Genomic DNA, 22,706 nt, shown 5'->3' on the forward strand with positions numbered 1-22,706 from the left:
CCATTTCCCACGGATTTGATGGCTGCTTGTGGATGCAAGCTCGGGTGTCTGAATTTCGCTGAAATTGCAATGAAATTGGAGAAATAATCGCTCGGGTCGCTGCTCCGTGATATAGCATATATAGAGAACCATTCCCTTGGATTGACCAGAAACCACGCCTGTGGATTTGGACAATCGTGTCGCTGGGCGTTTGATAACCTCGCCAGTGGCCGCAACAGGCGCCGTCAGCACCCAGAACGCCGCTTGTCCTGCACGCGACATTCTGACAAGTGCAGCACAGGTTTTGTCTATAGAGACTAGCATCTCCGTACGCTACTTAGTGATATTATTGCCTGGCAAAAAATGTACTCCTTGCATTCAAGATAAGTGATCATTTGCGACCTCAATCGTTTGGCCAGGGGTAGCGCTGCCAGATTCACTATCATACGTCTCATGTCTTGCCCAACACAAGAGGATAACCCGCTCTCCTGGCTCTTGAATACGTACCATTAGCTCTTGGCCACAGCAACCAGCGACATTCTCCATCCCACTTGTCAAGCATCAGACTGACAAAGTCGACAGCTTTCGCTCGATGCCCGCGAGCTGGCTATTCTAGTCCCAAGTCCATATGTGCATCCCAAGCCTTCTTTGACATGACACTTTGACATACAGGGAATTGACGTGAAACAGGGACAAAGTACGTACGAAGGGAATGAGGGCCCTAGCCCCTGGCCAGAGTGCGCGCTTTGACATTAGTCTCCAGCTTCGCAGTTCATTCGTCACACCGACTTCAATATTCCAGGTCATCGAGAGCACTATTCCCAGTAAGGTGGCCTGATAGAAAATGGACGTCGCGAAGGAAGAGGATTGTCCAAGGATCTTCTGGGTTGGTGCCCCGCGAGATGCAGTGGCTGCATGGATTTGATTTTGACCATGACAGTGGACATGAGATGAAGCATTCTATAGTTCTTGTTGTGTAGTAGTGTCCATAGGGGCGAACACTGGCCAGACCCGTCCACCTTGTACTGCGTGTCCTCCATCCCGGGTAGGTGAGGACGGTGACCGATATGGCTTTTGCTTTGGGTCGAGGGCACCTATTGGGTCAATTTGAACAGCTCTATTTGTTCATCCTTTCCTAACCCCATCCGTCCGCGCCAATGCGACCTCCACGTTGGCGGATCTCTCTCCGTCAACGGACGAATAGGTGAAGAAACAAGTGTCTCCAGCAACTTTAAAGCATGTTCTGGGCGAACCATACCAAACCTATACACCAGTCAGACTAGTCCAACCCAGGAAAAAGAGATCACTTACCACTCGCCATGCGGATACGCCAACACATTCGCAGCATACCTATAAAACAATCTCAATCTCAATCAAGTAAACCAATCCACCAACAACTCACTTATGTCCACCAACATGCCCAACCTCTCCAACCCTCACTCTCACACCCTCAGCCCCCTTACTCTTATTCCACTCCTCCGCAGCCTCCCTAAGGGCCTTCGCAACTAACCCACCCATCTCCCCACACCTACAATCCCTCGCAGCATGCGTACACACATACAAATCCACCAGTCTTCCAGTCTCCTTCGACACCGGCCCTTCAAGCTCCAAATGCGCCTTTATCCGCTTCTCAACAGCATCAATATTCTCCAAGGATACCTCGGGTATATCAAGTCTCCCAGCGAGAGGTGTGAAAACCGTTGCAGCAGGGACGTCGGAGGCGGAAGCGTCGGGATACCAAGCCGAGTTGGCGATGACACCTTGTCGGAAAAACCGGAGCAGCAGAGCACGGTGGATGGGAGATATATACTTCTCCGGGAACTCGGTGGGTCGCTTGTCAGATCTGAGGAAAATGTGGCACCGGTGAGCCTGTATCGTTCCAGGAAGAGACTGTTGTAGTTCGACGTGCGCGTCCGACCCTGGTGGAGGAATAGTCGTCGTCGAGTAGAACATTGCTCTGCTCGATGAACCGAGTCTTCTACATCGCTGCACGCAGGTCCTGAGCATCTGAAGCATTGGTGGAGAACAGCGAAAGGCAACCAAACGCGAACCCATTTCGCATTCGCATACGTCATTCTTTCGGCAATACCCGGCTTGATCGTCTGAGTCCGAGTCGGGGTCCAAAACATTCCTCCTCAGTTTCCACCCTCCTCCGACGACTTTGCGAAAATAGCCAGCGCACCGGGTAACACTATGATATAACCAGTCCCAAGGTATCATTATCACTATAATAAAAAGTGTATACGTCTAAAAGCCATAAATAATCCAGCATGCATTAGCTTGTCATCCATCCTCTTCACTCGAGTAGTTTTTGGTGTTCCGAACGAATTCTAAGGATATCCGCGCGCTGCAAATTGGCTTCATCGCACAACGAACGGAAGATAGAATCTTCTTTATCAAACAAGTTCAGCACAGTGTCGAATTCCGCCACTTTGCCTTGGTCCATCACCATAACGCGGTCATAATACGCTGAAAGACGAAAATTCCATGAATACTGGAGCAAAGGCGTTGAGAGAAAGTAAGATACGCACCGACAGTGTTCAACCTATGCGCGATACACAGGAGAGTGGACGTCGTGAACTCGGTCTGAATGGTCCTCTGGAGCTTGGCATCGGTTTCCACATCAACACTACTCGTCGCCTCGTCCAAAACGATGATTCGACTGTTCTTGACCAACGCACGCGCCAAAGCCAGCAACTGCTTTTCGCCGACACTAAAGTTGGATCCTACAATAGACAGAGATCAGCAATCTTCAACTCCAATACCCAATTCCTAGGTTGATCCTTACCTTCATCTCCAACAATAGCGTCAAGGCTGAACTTGGCTTCAGCCGCAGGGTCGACAGTACCATCCTTGGGCAACAACCACGCCCGCTGAAGAACCTGAATGAGTTCAGCGTCCGTTCGTGTACGTTTTGGATCCCTAAGAACCGAACAGAACAGAATAAGCATCAAAGACGGTATGGCACACAAAGCCCAAATTCACATACAAGTTATCTCGCAAAGTTCCAAGGAACAACACACTGTCCTGAGGAACCAACGCCAACCTCGTCCTCAAACTCTCAAGACCAATAGTCCTAATGTTGACACCGTCGATCTCGATCTTGCCGCTCTGTACCTCGACCATCCTGAACACAAGATCAGTCTACATGCCACCATCCTAAGCCAACCTCGAATACCCACCGGAAGAGAGCCTGCAACAGGGAACTCTTGCCAGCACCCGTTCGTCCGACAATACCAACCTGCAATGTCACCAATCAGCCTCATCAGTCCACCATGGCACCGTGCTCCGTGAACCGTGAACCACGCACCTTCTCTCCAGGTCGAATCTGGAAACTAACATCCTTCAAAACAAGCGGCAAACCCTCCCTATACGCAAGCTCAACATTCTTAAACTCAATCTCCCCCTTCTCCGGCCAAGAAGGCGGCGGGTCCTGCGAAGTCTGACGCTCCCCTTCCGAAGGCAAGTCGGCATAATGCAGCACACGTTCCACCGCATTCATGTTCTGCTCGATCTGCGCGTACTGTGCGACCATTTCCGCTGAGAGGGAATGTCAACATTTGTCTCCGACTGGACTATGACTTCAATGAACTTACAAAAGAATTGGGTGACTAAAAGCAATCCAAGTCAGCGCTCATCACCTACACAAAAACGAAAAAAGCCCACTCACTGCTCAAAGTATACGTCAACACAACACCAATCCTCGCCGGATTGACACTATTCCTAAACCCAGCAGCGAACAGGACGATACCAAGCAGCAGGAGGTTTCCAATAAGGTCAAGGCGCACCGCCAACCACCGCTGGATAGTGATCATCATATAGTACGCCCGATTCTGGTAGTCGAGTCCATCCTCCGCATCCGAAACAGCACGTCCCTGAACTCGATAAGCTCGGATGGTCGACAAACCCGTCAAACTCTCTGCAACATACAAGCGTCATGATCAGCATTCCTTCAAGTCAGTCGAACAAGGCCGTGGTCACTCACCCGAATACGACGAGTACAAAAGCGAACGAAGAACCGAATCCCATCGCTTGATCTCGACAGCTGAAGTCCGGTAGTACACCGAGACCAGCTGATAAAAGATGGCCAACGGAACGAACGCAATACCAAGGTATGGGAAGGTATAGAACACCAAGGCGATAGTTCCAAACACGCTGAAAAGGGTATTGGCGAACTAAACAACCAAACTTAGTACTTGATACCGAGACCGGTGAAAAAGCCACATACCTGGAACGAAATCATCGACATATCGGTATCGAGGGTATCCTGGTCCTTAGAGAATCGAGAAATGATACGGCCTGTCAAACGGTCAGCTCCAATTCCAGGATTCAAAACCCGAAGAACGTACCCATAGGAGTGGTATCAAAGAACGACACGGGCGAGTAAAGAACTCCATTCAGCGCACCACGGAACAAGGAGAAACTGGCCCTCAAAGCCGCAAGCCTGTATTTAACACACGATCAATTAGAAAACGAATAGATATCCCGTGTAGGAAACACGTACGTGAACGAGAAGCACAGCACAAACGTGATCAGGGCTAAAGCGACACCAAGGCCTCCATAAACCGCCATATAATGTCCTTGCTTAAACCCAGGAATACTCTCCGCAGTCCAGAAGCCCAGGAACAAGGTGTTACCAACTGCAGACACAATGCTCAGCATCACTTCCTAGTCCAAAAAAATGAGAGAGAAACGCACCATTAGCCGCTTGAGAAAGCGTAAGCCCAGTCAAGAGCCAAACTCCCCAATACAAGCCACCCGCAGCTCTCAAATAGCTAGCAAAGACATACCACCCCACAGAACCCTTTTCTCGTTCTTCGTCCTGCATGAGTGCTCCAGAACCCTTCTTGCCCTCTACAGCATCACCATTTTCTTGAGGTCCATCTCGATTAGCTTTGCTATTGGCACGATCCCGACCGACAATCTGCTTCTCCGCATGCACAGAATCGTCATCCGAGTCAGTGTTTCCATACTCCTCAACGAGATGAGAGAAGACAACGCTATTCGCCATGAGATCCTAAATCCACCGTCTCGTCAACAGCTAAACTCGACTGCGATGGAAATAAAAGACGTACGTCGTATGTCCCCTGCTCGATAATCTGCCCATGGTCCATGACATAGATATAGTCCAATTTATCAAGGACATGCAGAGAATGAGTCACAAGAACCCTCGTCCTATTCGCCAAAGGACCATTCAGCAAGCAGTTATCGAGGATGGCCTTGCCGACGTAAGCGTCCACAGCCGAAAGGGGGTCGTCCAAGAGCACCATGTCCGATTTGGAATACGCCGCTCGCGCAAGGGATACGCGTGCCTTTTGACCACCTGCGTCACGAAAAAAACAATTAAAACGCTGTTTAAGAACGAAGGGACGATTCAGACTCACCACTAAGGTTGATACCCTTCTCTCCAATCTCAGTTTGGTCGCCTTCCGGAAGGTTCTCAATGTCCCTCTCCAAGTTGCACGCTCGAATCACAGCATGGTACCTCTCCGCGTCAAATTCCTGTCCAAACAAGATATTCTCTCGCAGCGTCGAATTCTTGATCCAGGCGTTTTGAGGGGCATATGCAACCGAGCCTCCGAATTTAACCTGCCGAACACCCCGTTAGCGAACTTCACACATGGGGTTAGAGTTTCACTTACATTGCCTCGTGTCTTCCTCATCTCGCCAATGAGAGCTTGAAGGACGGAACTCTAAGAACAAGATGTAAGAGGATAACGAAGAAAAATTAACGCCACCGTGGACCTACCTTTCCAGATCCAACCCTTCCGACAATACCAATAAACGAGCCTTTCGCAACCTTCAAATTGAGATTCTTCAACTCAAACGGCTTCTCCTCCTCCTTCACACTCTCCTTCTCCTTCAACGAAGACTTCTCATCCACATGCGTCGGCAATTCACTTTCACCCTTCTTGCCATTCTTAGACCCCTTGTCCGAACTAGCTTTATCCTTCGCCTTGTCTTTGTCTTTCTTCTTCCCATCTCCATGGTCAGGCGAGCCTACTGTTTCCCATGCAAAGTCACCCTCCGCGTCAATCGCCAGTTCGAACTCTTGTTCCATGGCATAGGGCTTGGGCAGGTCCTCTGCGGTGAGGAATGCGCTGATACGCTTGGCTCCGACCAATGCGTCGGAGTAAGAGGCGAGAACGAAGGGGAAGAAGAGCAGAGGAATTCGGATGATCTGTGGGGCGTCGTTAGCAACCTGGGACCATTGCGTATCGGAGGAACGCTCACGTTGAACAGCTGGAGGGCGCTGAAGATGGTGGCGACATCGAGGGCGTGACCAGTCAATGCGTAGGTGATCTATAAAACATCGCTCAGTAGGTGCCCTCACCGCATCGAACATTGCAATATAGCTTACGAAGGAAAGGACGGAAGCCAAAATGGGGATGAAAGTCATCATGGCAATCATCGCCGATCGTGCAACCCTAGAAACACGAAGTTCGAAATCAATTTCAAAATCAAACATAAAACCAATCGGACGTACGCAGTCAGCTTCAACGCCCAGATTTCACCAGCACGCAGTTCGATCATTTGGTCAACGTAGAAGGGTTCCCATGAGAAGAACTTGACCAGGCGAATGCCTTGAAGAACCTGAGTGCCTTCGTGAGCAGTGTCTTCAGACGGTGAAAAGTCAGCCAACCCACCTCGTTGGTCAACCTGATCCTCTTGTCGGTATACTTCACTCCCTTAGATCGCTGAATAAACATGATTCTGACGAGAATGATCTGGATTGGTAGACCGATGATGAGAACGCCCAAACCAACGAGTGCCGAATATCCGAGCTATGTGCGATTTATATCAGCGACATGGCTACACGGAAGTGAATTGAAAGATCGTACCACTCCGATAACCAAACCAATTCCAATGGCAAGCTAAGCCCAGAGATGAGTCGACAAAAACAAGTCAATGTATGGGAAAGCATACCTGGATGGGAGCAGTCCATAGACTACCGAAAGATCAAATAAGCCTCGCTCCTCTCAGCGACAATGAACACGCACTTACATATGCGCAAAGCCGACGAAACGGTCAAGTCGAGTAGTGTCGGTGGAAATCATTGTAGTGATTTGGCCGGCATTGTGGCTGATACGACCTTTGCCTGAGATGCGAAGAGCTTTTCTGAAGATAGCACCGATAAGCTAAAATGGAGGAGTCAGCGAGAGAAACGACCATGCTGTAATAAAGCAAACATACCCCAGTTCGAACAGAAAGACCGATGGTCATCGCGACTGAAAAAATGGCATTCGTTCAATATTTCAAATCGTCGGAGAGGAAGCAACCCACTTTGCATGAAGTGATTGTTCAACTATAGAGTCCAGCTTCAGTAAATATCCTGGAGAACATGACGACGCCAAACTCACCAAACTGGCCACCTCTAATGGATAATTCGGTCAATTCAATATCCAAACTAGGGAACGAAACGAGAAAACGTACGTTGCATGGCAAACACCGCGAAACCAAGCCCAATGCCATACCCAACTCCATGGGGACGTTCAAGCCCCTCCCTCTCAGATTCCGGAAGACGATGATAATAGTACGATTGTTCAAGCCACTGCAGCAAAACCCTCGTCACAAGGGGCGTCGTGGCCCTCAGAATATCTAGTAGACCACCAATCAGCAACGCGTCCCCGGGCGCAAAGGCACGCTCAAAAACGCACCTGCAATCAACTTGAAGACACCCGCTATCCAGAACTCGACTTTGAATGTTGAATGTAGCGCCTTGAAGAGCGATTCGTCGTATGGACTCTTTGCAGAAGTCTCTGTCGCGGTCGCGTCGTCTTTCTTCAATGACTCTTCATCCCCGGGCTTCTCGGATATCTCTTCATTCGTCTGTTCTTGAAGATGTCGAGGTCTCTTTTCTGGAGGACAGCGGGCATAGTAGCTTTGCTCGACCTTGTCCGTCACCAAGGCACTCAGATCAGAATCGCGAAGTCGCCAAAAGTCTATACAGCGGGATAAGCAACGGGCACAAAGCGCTCGTCGGACACGCGACGCACCATCTTTCTCCAACGGCCTCGAGAATCCAGCAGCCAAGAACGGCGTCACCCATCCAAACAACAATCTCGACCACGGACTACACGATACAAAGCGTCAAAATCCACTACTCCATCCACGGAAATTTCAAAACGCACTTTACAGTCTTCTCTGGTAGCACCTTGTCCTGGCCAAACTTTGGCGGGGCAGGCTTCGGTCGAAGCGGTTTGGGGACCTTCATGATTCCGCAGTAGTTTCCAGGAAACGAGACTGAGGTTTTTTAATGGGAGAACATGGCGGTTCAGGTCCACAAACAGCGGGGCTGATTCATGTTCTTTGCGGTTCCGTCAGGGCCTCGTCAGCACGGCACCGGAAGAATTTCTGCGATCAAAATGGCCGCTCCCATATGCGAGGCTAAACGAAATTGATGGCTCCATGTGCTGCTGCTGCGCGATGTTCGCCCGGTGTCGATGCTGACAAGACGACTCTGTATTACTGGCTCTTGGTGCCTCGAGGACGTCGACAAAGTCGAGCAAAAGGTTCAAAAGCAACCAGCGGTCTTTCACTTTGCACCCACACTTCCACGCAACCCAAACCTACAAATTGATAATCAAATTCGGAGCAACATGATTGGTTCTCGACCTTCGACGGAGGCTTTTGCCCCACGGGCCAAGAAAGCCTTAAGCGCCCAAAACCCGTTGATTTGCCTTACCAATCCACTTTTCCAGGGGATGACGAAGCAGAAACCGGCTGGATCGAATATTCAGATCTCGGAAAGTTGTAGAACGCGTTAGATTGTTCTTGGACGCGGTAGATATGCGTAACAGTGCAGCACTACTACTGACACTACGGAAATTGTAGCAATCGGGGGTCGTCGTGTGACATAGCAAAGTAGTTTTTGTCACAACAACCCGCCCTCAAACTCGCGTTTTAAATACGAATCGGCCATTCAGGAAGCAGAAATCCACTCTCGACGAGAGTCGGCAATGCCTCTGTGCTCTGTACAACCACAAGATAATCAGATTGACGGAAATGGAGCAAACACTACCTTAAACGCTAGATCAGATACACAGGGGCCCCGTATACAGCTGTGACACTATCGTTTACTTCGTAGCAATTTAGCCCTGGTGTGACATGACAAAATGCGAGATAGCAATGCAATTGTAATTTGTGACGTGACAAATTGTTACAATTTCCGTAGTGTCAGTACTACTGAACTTTTACTACGCCTTTTTGAGTTTGCGAGCCTTTCTCTTCCTTCCTATTAGCGACCCGACAGGATTGAAAGGTTTCTTCGGTTTCGAAGGCGATGAAGCAGTAGACTCGGAATCGTCCTTGCTCTTCTTTTGTCTCTTCGCTGGAGGCTCCTGGTTATCTGATGTGGTCTTTGCATTGCGGTCGCGTCCATCTTTCTGCTTCGACGGGCCCTTCTTTCCGGAGGCGCCATGCGCCTTTTTGATTGGCTGGAGTGAATATGGATTAGAACAAACACTTCAACGAAACGAAAAAGGAACTCACAGATACTTCCGCCTCCTTCTCCCCCTCCTTGCCCTTAGGCCTCTCCTGCTTCCCCCCAGCCCTCCTCTGCACAACCTGCACATTCTCAATCGAAAACTCGACAATCAACCTCCCCCTACCCTCCCTCCTCTTCTCCCCCTCCTCCAACGCCTCAATCTCATTCTTAATCCTCTTAATCCTATCCTCATCCCTCTCCTCCCCCTTCTTCGCCTGCTCCTTCTTCAAAATATCCTTCATCTCCTCTTGCCACCACTCCTCGAACAAACTATTGACCTTGGGGTTGTTATTCGACCACCGCAGGACCCGTAGAGCATCAGCATGTCGATGCAACTCGAGGAACCCATATCCTTTACTCCGTCCCTTGCCAGTAATAGGATCAACACGCTCCGCCTGACGAACAATCTTCGCCTGCTTGACACCCGTATCCCTTCCCTTGCCCTTCGCCTTCACCTTAGCTTTCACAGGCTTCGCCTCCTGCCCCTCCTGCTCCGCAATACCCTCCCTCAAAATCCTTTCCAGATTCTCTTCCGACCTCTCCGTCAACTCATCCGGCGTAAGACCCTCCCTTTTACCCTCCTTGAACTCGATGTTGAAAGCACGGATGGCATGGATGGCGAGTCGCTTGAGCATCCGCTCGGTAGCGAAGATGGGTAACTGGCGGATACTTAGACGCGTGCGGGAGACGTAGAGGGACGGGTTGGACTTGAGCAACGCTTTGCGAGAGTTGTAGGATAAGTTGCGGCGTTCGAGTTCTGCTGGTGGGAGGTGGGCCGCAGCGGGGGAGTTCGGGAAGATCACTGAATAACTAGGTTAGAACTGCTTCGGGCAGGATGTCAATGTAGTACATACCTCCTTCCCGCAAGAGATACATGTTGCGCTTATCCTGCTTCTCCCTCAACTTTTCACCCTCCTCCTTGAGTCTACTCGCCACATCCCTCGTCACAGCTCTAACCACATCAAGCGTTCTCCCATGCAAAACCAATGTCCTTGCCAAACTGGACGATGGATCGGGAGTCAAGATGGAGGGGAGGCTGAATGGGTTCTTCTTGGGCTATGGCACGGTGATTATTTAGGGGTCGTCGCCAAAGAATACAGACCAGAGCTTACCGTCGCTGCTTGCCCCATCGTCTCCGCTTTGAGAATGTCGCTCTGCTCGATGACTTTGTCTGCATCCTCCTTGTTCCAGAAGCACGCAAACCCTGTACCGCGAGAGCGCCCGGTCTCTGGGTCCATCGTTATCCGTGCATAGCGAAGGGGACCAAAGGCACGGAACCTGAAACACGGGTGAGCAGAGGGACAATAAGAGGAAAGGTTATAGCGCCTTACAGTGTCCTCAAATCATCCTCGGTTGCTTCCCATGGCACGTTCCGGATGAAGAGTGTTGTACCGCTTTCTGGGGGTGGTAACTGAGGTTTGACGGGAACGTCGTCATCGTCTCTTGAATCCTCGTCGTCAGAATCGGAGGGTTGGCTGTCGCTTTCACTCCCGCTGTCCTCTCCGTGCACACCCAGTCCCTCGTCATCGCTATCATCTTCAGACTCGCTTCCCGAGGAACCCGAACCACTTTCGTCGTCATCTTCATCCTCCGAGCCCGAGCCAGAGGCAGATGCCATCTCCGCGTCCACATTAACCTGCTCCGCCTTGGCCACCTCCTCCTTCCACTTCTCCTTACTCAACGCCCAATCCACAGCAATGACCCGCTCTTTAGCACTCTTCTTCTTTTCCTCATCCACATCCATCTTGTCGTCATCCTCCTCCTCGTCTTCCTCTCCCTTTGCTCCATCCTCTCCCTCCGCGCCCTCCTTCTTAGCAGCAGCGGCAGCAGCAGCCGCCATCTTCTTCTCCAACCTCCTCTGCTTCTTCTTCTTCTGCTTATCCAAAACCAACTCCTCCGCCATACCCGCCTTGACCGCCTTGCCATTACACGCCTCCAACGCCTTCTCCGCATCCTTCTTGCTCAACATCCACACGAACGCGAAACCCTTGTTCCTCTGCACCACCTTATCCTCTTCACCCTCCTTCCCCTTCACCGTCTCCTCCACCTTGGGGATATCGATCGAGTACACGGGGCCATGTGGGAGGAAAAGAGCTCTAAGGTCTTGCTCGGTGACATCGAATGGCAAGTTCCTGACAATGAGACGGCTAGCACGGCTCGGAGCCACAGCAGTAGGCGCATTCTCAGCCGGCTTGGCCCCTTTTTTCAGGATCGGTTTGGCGAGATTTTCAAGTCGTTTCTTGAGGGTGACGGAGAGAAGAGAACCCTTGTAGACGTGCGCGTGCAGTTTGGTTACGGCGTCTTGTGCGTTGCTTGGTTTCGCGAAGATGACTTGAGCTAGAGGGGCTGTCGGTCAAGACGATAGATAGAGATGAATATTGTTTGCGCACCAGTCGAAGGATCCTCCTCCCCATTCTCTTTTTTCTGCGGCCACTCCAGCTTTTCCGCTCCCGGGCATTTTCGAATCTTCTTCCATAATGTTTTGGAATCGATTCCGGAAGGCAAACCAGAGACGATAATCGCCCTAATAGCCATGGGATCATGAGGTACTTTCACAAACGCCTTGGCTTGTGCAGGTTTCGGTTTTGATTCCTTCTTCTCTCCCTCCTCCTTGGGTTCTTTACGCCGATTCTAAAATCCCCAAAACAACATTAACCAATGGAAAAAAAGACATCGAGAATTCAAATACGCACCTTTTTATCAGCCCACTGAGCTCGAATGGGCCGCCCAGCAAGCGTCAAACCCTCCTCGGAAATTTTGGTATAACAACTCTCCGCATCCTCCTTCAACGCAAACGAAACATATCCAACACCCTTCGACACACCCGTGCCTTGCTCAGTCACGACAAACGCCGACCTCACAGGCGCGATATCCGAGAACAACGTCTGCAGGTCAACCGAAGTCGCGGTGTACGGCAGATTCGAGACGAAAAGCGTCGAACTAGATGCACTTTAGTTGGAAGTTTTCATGAGGTTGAGCATCGTGACGCACCCATGGCCACCTTCGGGAGCCTGGTCCTCTTCCCTGTCCTTCCTCTTCCCCAGCTTTGTCGACATTGTTGGGGGTTATGTGTTGAGCAGCTCGTCGTCTGCGATGTTGATACGGACTGGAAGCAAATGTTCGCGAGGGAGGGAGGTGTGTGGCTGTGTGATGTGGCTGTGCTGGCCTTCTCAGGACATCCCGAAGCCTGGGCGCTTAACCCGAAGGAAGCCGCAGTGAACTCGGCGCTCCAAATTTACTCATGGTGAGGGCGAAATTGGAAAGGAGGTGTATCTCCTACAGGAGCCTGAGTCCTCCCCTTTTAAAACTCCAAGAACCCAGCGTAAACTCTTCGTTGTGCCACTACATCCTAGTTCATCAGGGTAAGCACAGCTGTTATTGGCGAAAGACTTCAAAGAAGCTTTCATCTTGATATCACATTTACTTCCATTTACAATACTGTGAGGCTGCGCCATCCGCCGCCACCCCACCTGCTTTGCTTCCTTTTACTGACCGCCACCGACAGAGCCGCATTATTAGGCCGCTTGATTTTAGCGCTCAGAAAGGAAGCGCGTACAAATATACCACGAACGTTGGAACGGAAGTGACGGGTGAACCGCCAAAGTGCATTGTGTAATGCTTCTCACTCTCTGTGACAAAGCAGAGGAAGTACACATCCCTCCCCCATCCAAAAGAAACCAGTTCACTTCGTCTGAATCCTCGGCCTCACGTCGTACACAACAAGTTGTCTGTGCAAAGACCCACTCCACTGCATTCACATAGATTCTCAGAGCCCATTCAAAGAAGACCTTAGGTCCTCCCGCTATCATAATGTGATAACCGGTCATCCGCTCGCTCGTTTCCAGTTTTCCTTTCAGATGCCGCGTCATGTCGTTCTCAAAATACCCCGGACCTTCACGTTTCGCACCGTATCGCACCATGAGCCTTGTGAGGTGGCGTTCATCCACGCCGTAGGAAGAAGGACATTTATAGCCCCTTATCGATGAATGTTGGCGCCTTTCAGGGTGGTGACTGTTCCATACTAGGCTAGGCGCGCGTTGACTCACAGTCCTCTTAAAACCATTCTCGAGATAAACTTTCCAGTTGATTGGGCACTCTGGCTAGAAAGAAGCAGCCTTCTTGCCGAGCCCGAAAGCTACACCCCCGGGCCTTTCAGTGACTGGGACAACAAAGAGGTTGAAGCGGTAGTAATTGTGATACCCAAAAGTGACATTAATGGAAAGCTTCAACTTGAAGTCGGTCATGAGATCATTGAGCGGCTCAAGACCCTTCCCGAGGCTCACACAAAATGCCTATTTCGTTGCTGGAGAACCCGCCCTGCCAGATTAGACTTCTGTGGCGACGGTCTCGATGCGAATCGAGGGTCATTCGAGCAAGTCGTGAGTTCCCTGCTTATCTATGAATTCTTCTCTCCGTTCACCGTTCGTGTGACAAAGGGCCAAGTTCTACAAGATTTAACCTCAGCATTTGCGCTGAACCTTGTGTAGAGGATATCATTGTTAAGACAGGACGGCGACCTCACCACCTCGACTTCCCCGCCTCTTCCTCTGAGATCTGAAGTCACCTTGGCCACCCCAGCTCTATCTGCCAAAAAATAATTAGACTTGGAGGTTACCCAAAACAGTCCCTCGTCACCACTTATCTCTTCCCTCGACACTCATCACAACAAAGTCTATATCTGATCTCTTCTGTCATACAGCGACAAAGCTGTCGCGGAACGTCACCATTGAAAGAAATCCCCGTACTCCTCTCACACCGTAATCCCACCATGTACAGCTGACTCCTTATCCAGTACGCTTCGCCAATCCTGCTTTAAACATGACTTCATAATCGATGCCACACCTCTTCTCTCCCCCTGTCAACGTCAAATCCCTTAATTAAATCCCCACCCCTTCCCCACACGGAGGCATTCTAACAGCGATTCAAGCACCTCCTCCCCGAGGTCTTGGAAGTGGCGTTCCACTTCGTGGTCACGGAGACCCCCCTTAGACCCCGTTCTCGTACCTTGTGAGCATCGGGCGTTGCCAGCCCTGTCAATGGTCCATGATGGGTCCGTTCAACGTCAAAGGAGACCTTTCCTCCCGTTCTATTCGGGGTACGGTTTGGTTTCGGGTCGCATGACCACACAGAGGCTCCACGTCCACGCAAAACAGCGACAGCGCATCGTAGAAACGGTTCAACCGACTGGAAGTTCGCGATATCGATTGTTTGAGAGAACGACTTATGACGTGGGTTGACATGGCTGATAATCGTACATCGTGCGTTCTAGCGTGGCTAGGCTTCTCAGGGTAATTATGAAAGCGTGGTAGGAAGGCGAGTGGATGCACGCTCCGGGCCTGAACGGTTCTTAAATGAAACGGAGATTAATCTCTCGTGGGGATTGGCTGGCAGGGCAGGGCAACTTGTCTGGCAGACCTAGGTTGCAGGTCAATGACCAAACCGATTTCTAAGACTCACATGTTAACGACGGGCGGTTCTCTCAACGAACACTTGGTGTGTGGTATCCTGCACAATCGAACCCTACATGAAGGAAGGGGATGTATGAAAGATGTGATGATCGACGAGGAGATTCCTTACACCGCCGGACTTCAAACAAACTCTTGATTCAGCGATGAGCGTACCGTCGACGCCTGGCCTTTCATTGATAGTGTGAATGACTGGGGAATAGCTTGCATCTAATACTAAGTGAGATCGCGAAGATGGTACTTACACCTCCATCATGATGATTCTGATCACTCCTCATATCTAATCTCACCATTTCGATCATAACCGCGATAGGCGCCCGCGCATTTCCCAATCCCTCCAGGAGCGTTCATTCCCCGTCTACGCCTCCATCACAAACCATTCTTCTCTCACCCTCGAAATCACAATAGCACATACAAGTCCATCTTCTTTTAAGTATGGCCACTCGCTAATAAGGTGAAAAAGGTAAAGTTTACTAGCAAACCCTCCGATCTTCTTTTGTTATCTCTGGCTTCAGTCGACGGGATTGAACGTTAAATCGAGGCTGTACCCTGCGGCAATATGGCAACTTCGGAACGATAGGATCCCAGAAACGAAATCCGTCAGTCAGCCTTCGTTATTCGGAAGCGCGAGAAAGGGAGCGGGAAGCCACGCCTTCCACTTTACCCTCACCACGCTTGCCCACTGGTTCCCCGTTTCCTTATGGGAGTTCGTTCACTTCTCAGGGTCGAAGGGCGGCGTATGTGCCTCATGAACGACACAACGCGCTCTGAATGTTTCAACTAAAATGACAACCAAAGCGAAATGGAAACGCGCACTGCGCGCTTCAATGCGCCGTTTTCCCGTCTACATATGTCATCCCTTAAGGCGGCCATCTCGAACATCTGTCTCCGTCCCGGCATCCATCAAGATCACACCCTGAGCAGGTCCACGCCCTTTGTATCTTATCTTGCCGAGCGCGAAGTCCCTGCGCCGGCCTCGCTCATTCCCTACACTTCCATCTCCCACCTCTCGACGCTTCAGCTCCCGTGGATTCTACTCCCTTGTCCTTCCCTCCCTCGTAATCCACCACGACGAAACAACGAGGCCAGCCACGGCGTTTCATAGAATCCTATCCATACCAAAATTCCATCCCAAACTTTCCTCTGAAGGCATATCAACCAAACTTACACTTCGCCTCGGGCCCTAACATCCATTTCTGGAACTTAACTATTCTCGGAAAAGAACGGCCAAAACGTCATCGCCGCCTTACCGAATTCAAACTGCCTGCCTCCTTCGAAGTTCGAGGTAGTGTAACAATAACCTTCACTATGCAGGCGAAGCCAAATAAGATGCTTGATGTTAATCTGATAGACATAGACAGTCATCACAAGCATCTTCACTCGAACTCGATGTCCTCGCATCGCCTTGAGTTCTTGGGCGCTAATTTTAGAACGCGGGCCAGCGATGACATACATCGCTGATATTTTCCGCTCATACCGTATCATGATCAGAGCCTACCGTATACTTCCACTTGATGATCATCCCCTTCGTTGATTGAAGTTCTCAGGGCACGGTCGTCTAGGTAAGCAATCTAACTATGCATACTCTCCTGAAACCAAAGTAGGACATGTTCGCGTATCACTCCACTCCTTCTGTCCAATTTATTCCACGTCTCAAAAATAACCAGTGCCCAGATACCAGCCTCCGCCCGACTCGGAATGCAAACCAAAGTCCCTGCACACCTCGGCCAAACCTCGAACGAACATAACCAACTTCTTCGGACATCCAAGCCCTAATCGACACAACCACCACACAAGGAACGCCTATGTCATAACATAACCCACCTCTTCTATCAAGCCTCGAGGCCTCCTCCCTCTCGCTTATTCGCCCTTCCCTCCGAGCCCACAGGCTCTCAATTGCTATTTACGGAAGTACTAGGGTACGAGGGTTCGAGCAGTCGCGAACACGAGGCGGCGCTGTATCCCGAATGTCTAAATATCTGTGAGAGAAATGAGTCGATTCGAAGGAGTAGAGTACGACTTAGCTCCTTGGATCTGAGGCAAGAGGGTGGCTAGGGCGGGCCTTTCGGCGAAATACTGTCGTAAGAAGGGCGCCTCGTTGCAGAAGATAACATATGATAAATATTCCGTACTGACATGGTGTGCGTCGCTGAATGGCGGGTGAGTAATGTCGTTCGAGGGTACTAACGTACGGACTGAAAAATTTGAACTCGAGGTCGACGGGCAGGGCCGTCGGAGTTATGTCTTCCCTGCGTCCAGTGCTCCTTCTCCGAAGATAGGCTCGAAGCCCAATTCCACGACAGACGGATTCCCTGCGCCTATTCGATTCCAAAAGTCCAAAACGTTGTCGACGGGCTGCAGTTCAAAGTTACTTCCCATCAACTAAATAATGTCCACGCCCAACCACCGATTCCAACCCAAACTTCGCCGTCCATTCCCGCCACCCCGCCTTAATCCTCAACCAAGGCACACACCTTCCTTTTCCGAAATCCCGCACCTCACCAAAAAGAAAAAAAAAAAGACATCGAAATGCCAAGAACCTGATCCACCGCCAAGCCTCGCCCGCCCCTAACTCCTCAGCCACAAATCCGAAAACACGCGTTCTACACGCGTCGCGTTGCAGTTACAATACAACCTGCGAGCCTCTCTTTTTCTCTGACATCAGAGGTAGAATGGCGTATATGTAAAAGAAATTGATGTCAGGGTCTTTTTGACTATCGAGTCTAATTTTGTGTTTTTTCTTCGGCGTTTCTTCTGCCTCGTTGCAGCTGGCACTGCTGTGGATCGATACACCTCAGGGCTCATAGTACTAGCTACGGAGATCGTTAAAATTTCGTGAACCCTGGGTATCGAAAATCGTCGTCGAATACTACTGTTAGTATGGTGCGATGAGGACAGCGATGATCTTCGTTTCGAATTCAGTCTGGAAGTTGCTTGCGCCTTTGGTTGGGTGTGGCCGTCGTTCCCGAATTCCGAGTGTACAGCGCGTTCTGGTTTCATAGCGCCATACCAAGACGCGATCTCACTCTTAGTGTGGCGGTTGCGGGTCTCCGCTCGTATCCGAAGGTTCGTCCATGACCTGCGACTGAATAAAAACTACGCGTGCGTGCGTACAACGTGTTTGGAACGTAACTGGTAGGTAGGCAAACTAGGAAGCTTTTGGTGAGGTTATTGCGGGTGTATCGGGCTGGGACCTCGTCCAAATTCCAGGGAAGTTGGTAAATCCTGAGATTCTCCTTGGAACTAGTTCTCTCTCGAAGAGCACGAGTATGTACTGCTCTTGGATTTTTCTTTCTTCGAACTCTAGAGAATCCCTCGAACCCAATTCCAACTTCGTCCAACGTCCCGCCAACCAAATTTCCCGCCAACCCATCCAGAAGCCCAGCGAGGCGCCCAACTGATTGTGGCGCACCAGAAAAGATGAATCCTTGACACTGTGGGAAGTCGCCCCCGTGAAATTCACGGCCTTCGGTTCACGGTGCAAGGCCGTGAATAATAACGGGCAATATAACGGGCAATCTTGCACCCACCTCAATTCAGCCTTCTTTACATCAGAGTTTTCACGGCCTTTGACCGTGAAGTAGACATCTTCAGGTGCAAAAACCGTGAAACCCACGGTCCATGACCGTCAATATCAGGCCCAAAACCGTGAAACCAACGGTCCATGGCCGTGAATCTTGAGGCGATCCAGACGTGAATATAATGCAGAAATTGGGTTCAAGCAATTTGAATTACGGCGTCGATTACAGCTACTTAATAATCTACAAGGTACACACCACAATCATTAACCAGCCAAGCATCGCAGCCCAAGGCTCCACATCAGAAAGCGAAGGATAGCCCAGAGCAAAGAGCTTGAAGAGCTCGTGCCTACCGTGATGCAGATGGAGACAGAGAGGGTTACCGAGTGAAGATTTTACCCTGCGTTCTAAATGACAGGCTCAACCTGAAAATCAGTAATTGCACGAGAGAAACACGGAGTCCACGTACCGTCACGGGATTCATCCTATTTTCGAAAGGGCGAGGTGCTAACTTGTAGCTGCAGCTCCCAGAAGCCAAAGTTCAACATACACCTGAGAATGGATAAGGGCGGACAACATACGCGAAAGAAAGACACTGATTCTATCTGGGACCGTTGGACAGTAACTTGCATCAGTTCTCGGAATAGTCGTGACCACGATGTTCCTCTCACCTCGATTCTGACGCCTGCACCGTGTGCCACCTGCTCTCTCAGCCCCACGCGATCGTTCCTCTGCGCGCCGGCGAGATTCGCCGCATATATCCAGTGACATTGGTGAAATCGTGGTTCACATGTCCATGCGATGAAGGTCGATCCGATAACGCTGAGGACTGGCTGACATTCTCAAAGCATCTTGAGGCTACATAGTCGACGGCGGGCTCGTAAAAGTGAGAAGGACTGGTGAAACGAGAAGAGATCATGGTGGTTGAGGGCAATGACTCTGAGGACCGTGGTCGACGTGCGTCGCGCGTCGGACGTCGGAGATTTAACGCGGTCACATGCTCCTCGGACTTCTCCGTTCAAGTTCTGCCGCGCCGTACGTGCTGCCCGGCAGTGCCTCAGCTGTAGAGTCGAAGTTCAGCTGCCAGCATAGACGTTGCTGGCAGGACTGTGTATTCAAACTTGCGGTAGTTATAGGAATACATAGATCAGGGTCAGACCATATGTGAAACTGATTTGTATTGCCCCATACCAGAATGTAATATGCCGACATACATTAGCGGGTGCGAGCTCTGAGATGTGAAGTCAAGTCGCAAAATAACATAAACACGGATAGTTGGACCTCAAGGGGAGGTTGTTCTGTGACCGTCTGGTACTCCGTGAAAATTCACGGTCAGACAGGGGAGTGGACGTGAAAGTTCACGGTCGGGAAGGAGAGTGGGCGTGAATTTTCAAGGCCCTGAGATACGGGCCGTGAAAGTCAAGGTTCGGAAAGGCCGTGATCAGATTCACGGCCTCCGGATCACGGTCGATGCCGTGAGTTTCACGGTCCGAAATCCTAATTCCCGTGAAAATCACGGGAACAGCTTCCCACAGTGTTGAACGCGCGCCTCGTTTCCTCCTCCTGGCCTTCCCGTATCCGCATCCGCATCAACACCCAAGTACATTACCCCATTTCTAAGTATTCAGTTATGTTACTGAAGCGTGTCCGGTGTACGGATAGAATTCGGGGGGAGGAGGGCAGAGGGTTTCGTTTTTTTTCTTTCTACCTCTACCATGGTGTCGTTATTCCGAGTGATTCTCGTTCCCCGAAAGACGAGGACGAGTTCTAAGAGCTCGTATGTAATTACTCCTTCCAGCTTATTTTCTCGCATCGTGTTTTGATACCACCCTACTAAGGCTTTTCGCGTTGTTCGAGAGACCCGCATTGCGCGGTGCTCTGACCACCCGATTCCCGAGTGGGGTTCGGGACGTCGGGAGCGTCCAAGTTTTAAAGAGACTCGGATGGGATACATACATAGGTCACGAGGCTATAGACTCAAAGTTTATTTCTCATTCTGGAATCTGAGCACGCTACACATGAGGCTACAGATGAGATTGAAATATTGTTAGGATCTCGTTTCGGATGTCGGGTCACAGAGCACGGAACAAAATGCAGGGTCGAGCTATGGTGGGAGGGGGACGAGTCAAATCTCGTCATACACGGGTCTGTCTTACTGAAATGCATACCAGACTCGGATAGAAGAGAAACTCTACAGGCCTGTGTGGTGGCATTGTGGCATTATTGATTAGTGAGGTCGAAGCGAGGGTCGAGGGTTTGGATACCACTTTGCTGTAATCGGTTGATAGTAAAACCCTAGGAGGATTGGATTACACACGGCCAAGGGAGCGAATGGCACATCCCCCATCCCTCATGGATAAAGTGGCACGCACAGAACCCTAGTTGACTCGAAATGACAAAGTTCAACCAGGCTTTTGAATGCTGGACCCATCTAGAAATTTCTCCAGGGTTCACCGTTCAACGAGGGTCATCGACATCCATCCCACCGCCGACGGAATACTATAGTACATACTTACTTACTAACCGACGGCGGCACCTCCCACCCACCGATCCTTATTACGTCCCCTAAGCGATCAAATTTGGAGAACAAGGCCCAATCACTCTACATTTGTTTAATCCCTTTCATTAATTTAAAGGAGCGAAATGAAGTGAATAGATTCAAATGAGAATGTGGGACCGGGGTTGCAGGGGAAGGTGAGGAACTCAGAGAGGGTAAGTAGTAAGCATGGGGGATACCAGAAACGGAAGTAAAGGTCAGAACAGAAGACTTGAGTAAACTGAGTGGCGCAGAAAACAAGGGCCAACGAATCCCAACTCGATGAAGCCACAGTAATGCAAGAGCCAAACCCATGAACGAGTTTGTGCGCGGAGAATGAAATGAACGAACCCTTTGTTACATCGATACACACAGGTCATGAAGTGAATGTGAATAGAAGAACAGGGGTGCGTACCTCTGGTATTCACATCCGACATCGAGTACTTTGCCTGATAGTCAGCCAACTAATCACTCGGTGTCGATCGTCACCGTCACCCTGGACGATCGACAAGATAATAACAATCCAAACAACCTGAGTTGTCGATGTCAGAGCGCGCTCTAGAACAGTCCGTCTAGATAATCATATATCCGCCCAGATAATGTCGTGTGTCGTGTAGTCGTCACACTAGACAGTACATAGATGAAATAGCCGGTCACCAGTCCGCCAGTCGCCAGTCAGTCATTTCCAACGAAATGTAGTGACCACACCAGTCATTCCAGCCAACCAGCCACTGGCAGCCAGGTATTTTCATATCGATCGCTCTTATCAAGGGAATGCAGGCTGGTTGGTTGAAAACAACGAAGGTTCTGGGCTCTGGGTTCAGCAATCGAGTACTGCCGGGCGAGTCAACGTGAATAGGTCTAGGTATGTGGGATGGCGAGATCTATCGGGAGGGAGTGGGTAGGACACAGGTGGCCCACAAGTGGCCTAGGTCAAGGATAGGATAGGATCGAGGTCAAGGACCAAGGTCAAGGGCAAATCCACAGGGGAAATCGAGGTCAAGGGCGAGGTCAAGGGCAAGCGGCACCAGAAACCACTCGTCCTAAGTTTAGACTCGGACAGAAAATAAGCATAGCGTTTTTATTGCAATCCGACATACCTACAATAACACAGGTCCACGCGCGAGGATCATCGAAAATCGATCCTCCCGCTCGTCTGTTTCTCGACGTGCGATTGCGATGCCTGGAAACAACGTGTAACGTGTAACGATTGGCGCTATCGCCGCGAAGTGGAGGGTGGATCGGTATCGCCGGGCATCTGAGCAGGACCTACATACCGTGACCGTGACATCCATAGTCGTAAGGACTAGTAGCATAAGCCAAGAAGCAAGGTGGCAAGGCAAGAAGCAAGGCAATAAGTCCAGTGTAGCGCGGTTTTCCCGATTCAGAAGCCCAAGGGGCTTTCCGGGTTCTTTTTCCTTGCTTGTGATGTGACGCACTGGGTGGGATTTCGTTCATTCAATTCATTCGTTCGTTCGATTCGATAAGTTCGATTGGCGATTTCGAGTGGAGATTACTTAGACGTCTGGGTCACTGTCAAGAGGGGTGGGTAAGGAATAGGCGACGTCATCGTCCCTTTGGAGAAGAAGACCTGGGCTTGGTTGGAGTGGTGGCGGGGCCGTTTGTGTGAACGGAAAGACACAGTGGGGGCGGTGAGGTAGGAACGAGTCATCGAGTACACACAGGCGGATGAGCGGCAGATTTCACAAAGGATTCGAAGA

At 50.4% G+C, this 22,706-nt stretch overlaps 3 protein-coding genes across 3 annotated transcripts; all 3 read right to left on the bottom strand.

The window, feature by feature from the left end:
- Nucleotides 1-1,073: 1,073 nt before the first annotated feature.
- Nucleotides 1,074-1,932, bottom strand: CC1G_06531 (hypothetical protein; the record flags this gene model as incomplete). Its single annotated transcript, XM_001835076.2, has 3 exons — nucleotides 1,074-1,242; nucleotides 1,291-1,329; nucleotides 1,382-1,932. The coding sequence occupies 3 exons, from the start codon at nucleotides 1,930-1,932 to the stop codon at nucleotides 1,074-1,076; spliced, it is 759 nt and encodes a 252-aa protein (XP_001835128.2).
- Nucleotides 1,933-2,275: 343 nt separating this feature from the next.
- CC1G_06532 (ATP-dependent bile acid permease) lies at nucleotides 2,276-8,194 on the bottom strand (the record flags this gene model as incomplete). Its single annotated transcript, XM_001835077.2, has 31 exons — nucleotides 2,276-2,448; nucleotides 2,511-2,705; nucleotides 2,768-2,901; nucleotides 2,969-3,106; nucleotides 3,162-3,220; nucleotides 3,290-3,519; nucleotides 3,576-3,590; nucleotides 3,650-3,898; nucleotides 3,965-4,154; nucleotides 4,208-4,278; nucleotides 4,329-4,423; nucleotides 4,484-4,619; nucleotides 4,678-4,996; nucleotides 5,055-5,302; nucleotides 5,364-5,568; nucleotides 5,622-5,672; nucleotides 5,729-6,160; nucleotides 6,214-6,282; nucleotides 6,341-6,407; nucleotides 6,467-6,573; nucleotides 6,627-6,764; nucleotides 6,822-6,854; nucleotides 6,907-6,928; nucleotides 6,985-7,118; nucleotides 7,174-7,208; nucleotides 7,264-7,285; nucleotides 7,341-7,354; nucleotides 7,414-7,578; nucleotides 7,638-7,922; nucleotides 7,977-8,053; nucleotides 8,112-8,194. 31 exons carry the CDS (start codon nucleotides 8,192-8,194, stop codon nucleotides 2,276-2,278), a joined length of 4,191 nt encoding a protein of 1,396 aa, XP_001835129.2.
- A 982-nt stretch (nucleotides 8,195-9,176) lies between these two features.
- CC1G_06533 (RNA-binding domain-containing protein) lies at nucleotides 9,177-12,522 on the bottom strand (the record flags this gene model as incomplete). Its single annotated transcript, XM_001835078.1, has 8 exons — nucleotides 9,177-9,416; nucleotides 9,472-10,268; nucleotides 10,321-10,522; nucleotides 10,579-10,744; nucleotides 10,798-11,803; nucleotides 11,857-12,097; nucleotides 12,160-12,406; nucleotides 12,458-12,522. The coding sequence occupies 8 exons, from the start codon at nucleotides 12,520-12,522 to the stop codon at nucleotides 9,177-9,179; spliced, it is 2,964 nt and encodes a 987-aa protein (XP_001835130.1).
- Between the last annotated feature and the right edge of the window lie 10,184 nt (nucleotides 12,523-22,706).

The sequence above is a fragment of the Coprinopsis cinerea genome (assembly GCF_000182895.1).
Source record: "Coprinopsis cinerea okayama7#130 chromosome 12 map unlocalized cont3.12, whole genome shotgun sequence".
Lineage (NCBI taxonomy): Eukaryota > Fungi > Basidiomycota > Agaricomycetes > Agaricales > Psathyrellaceae > Coprinopsis > Coprinopsis cinerea.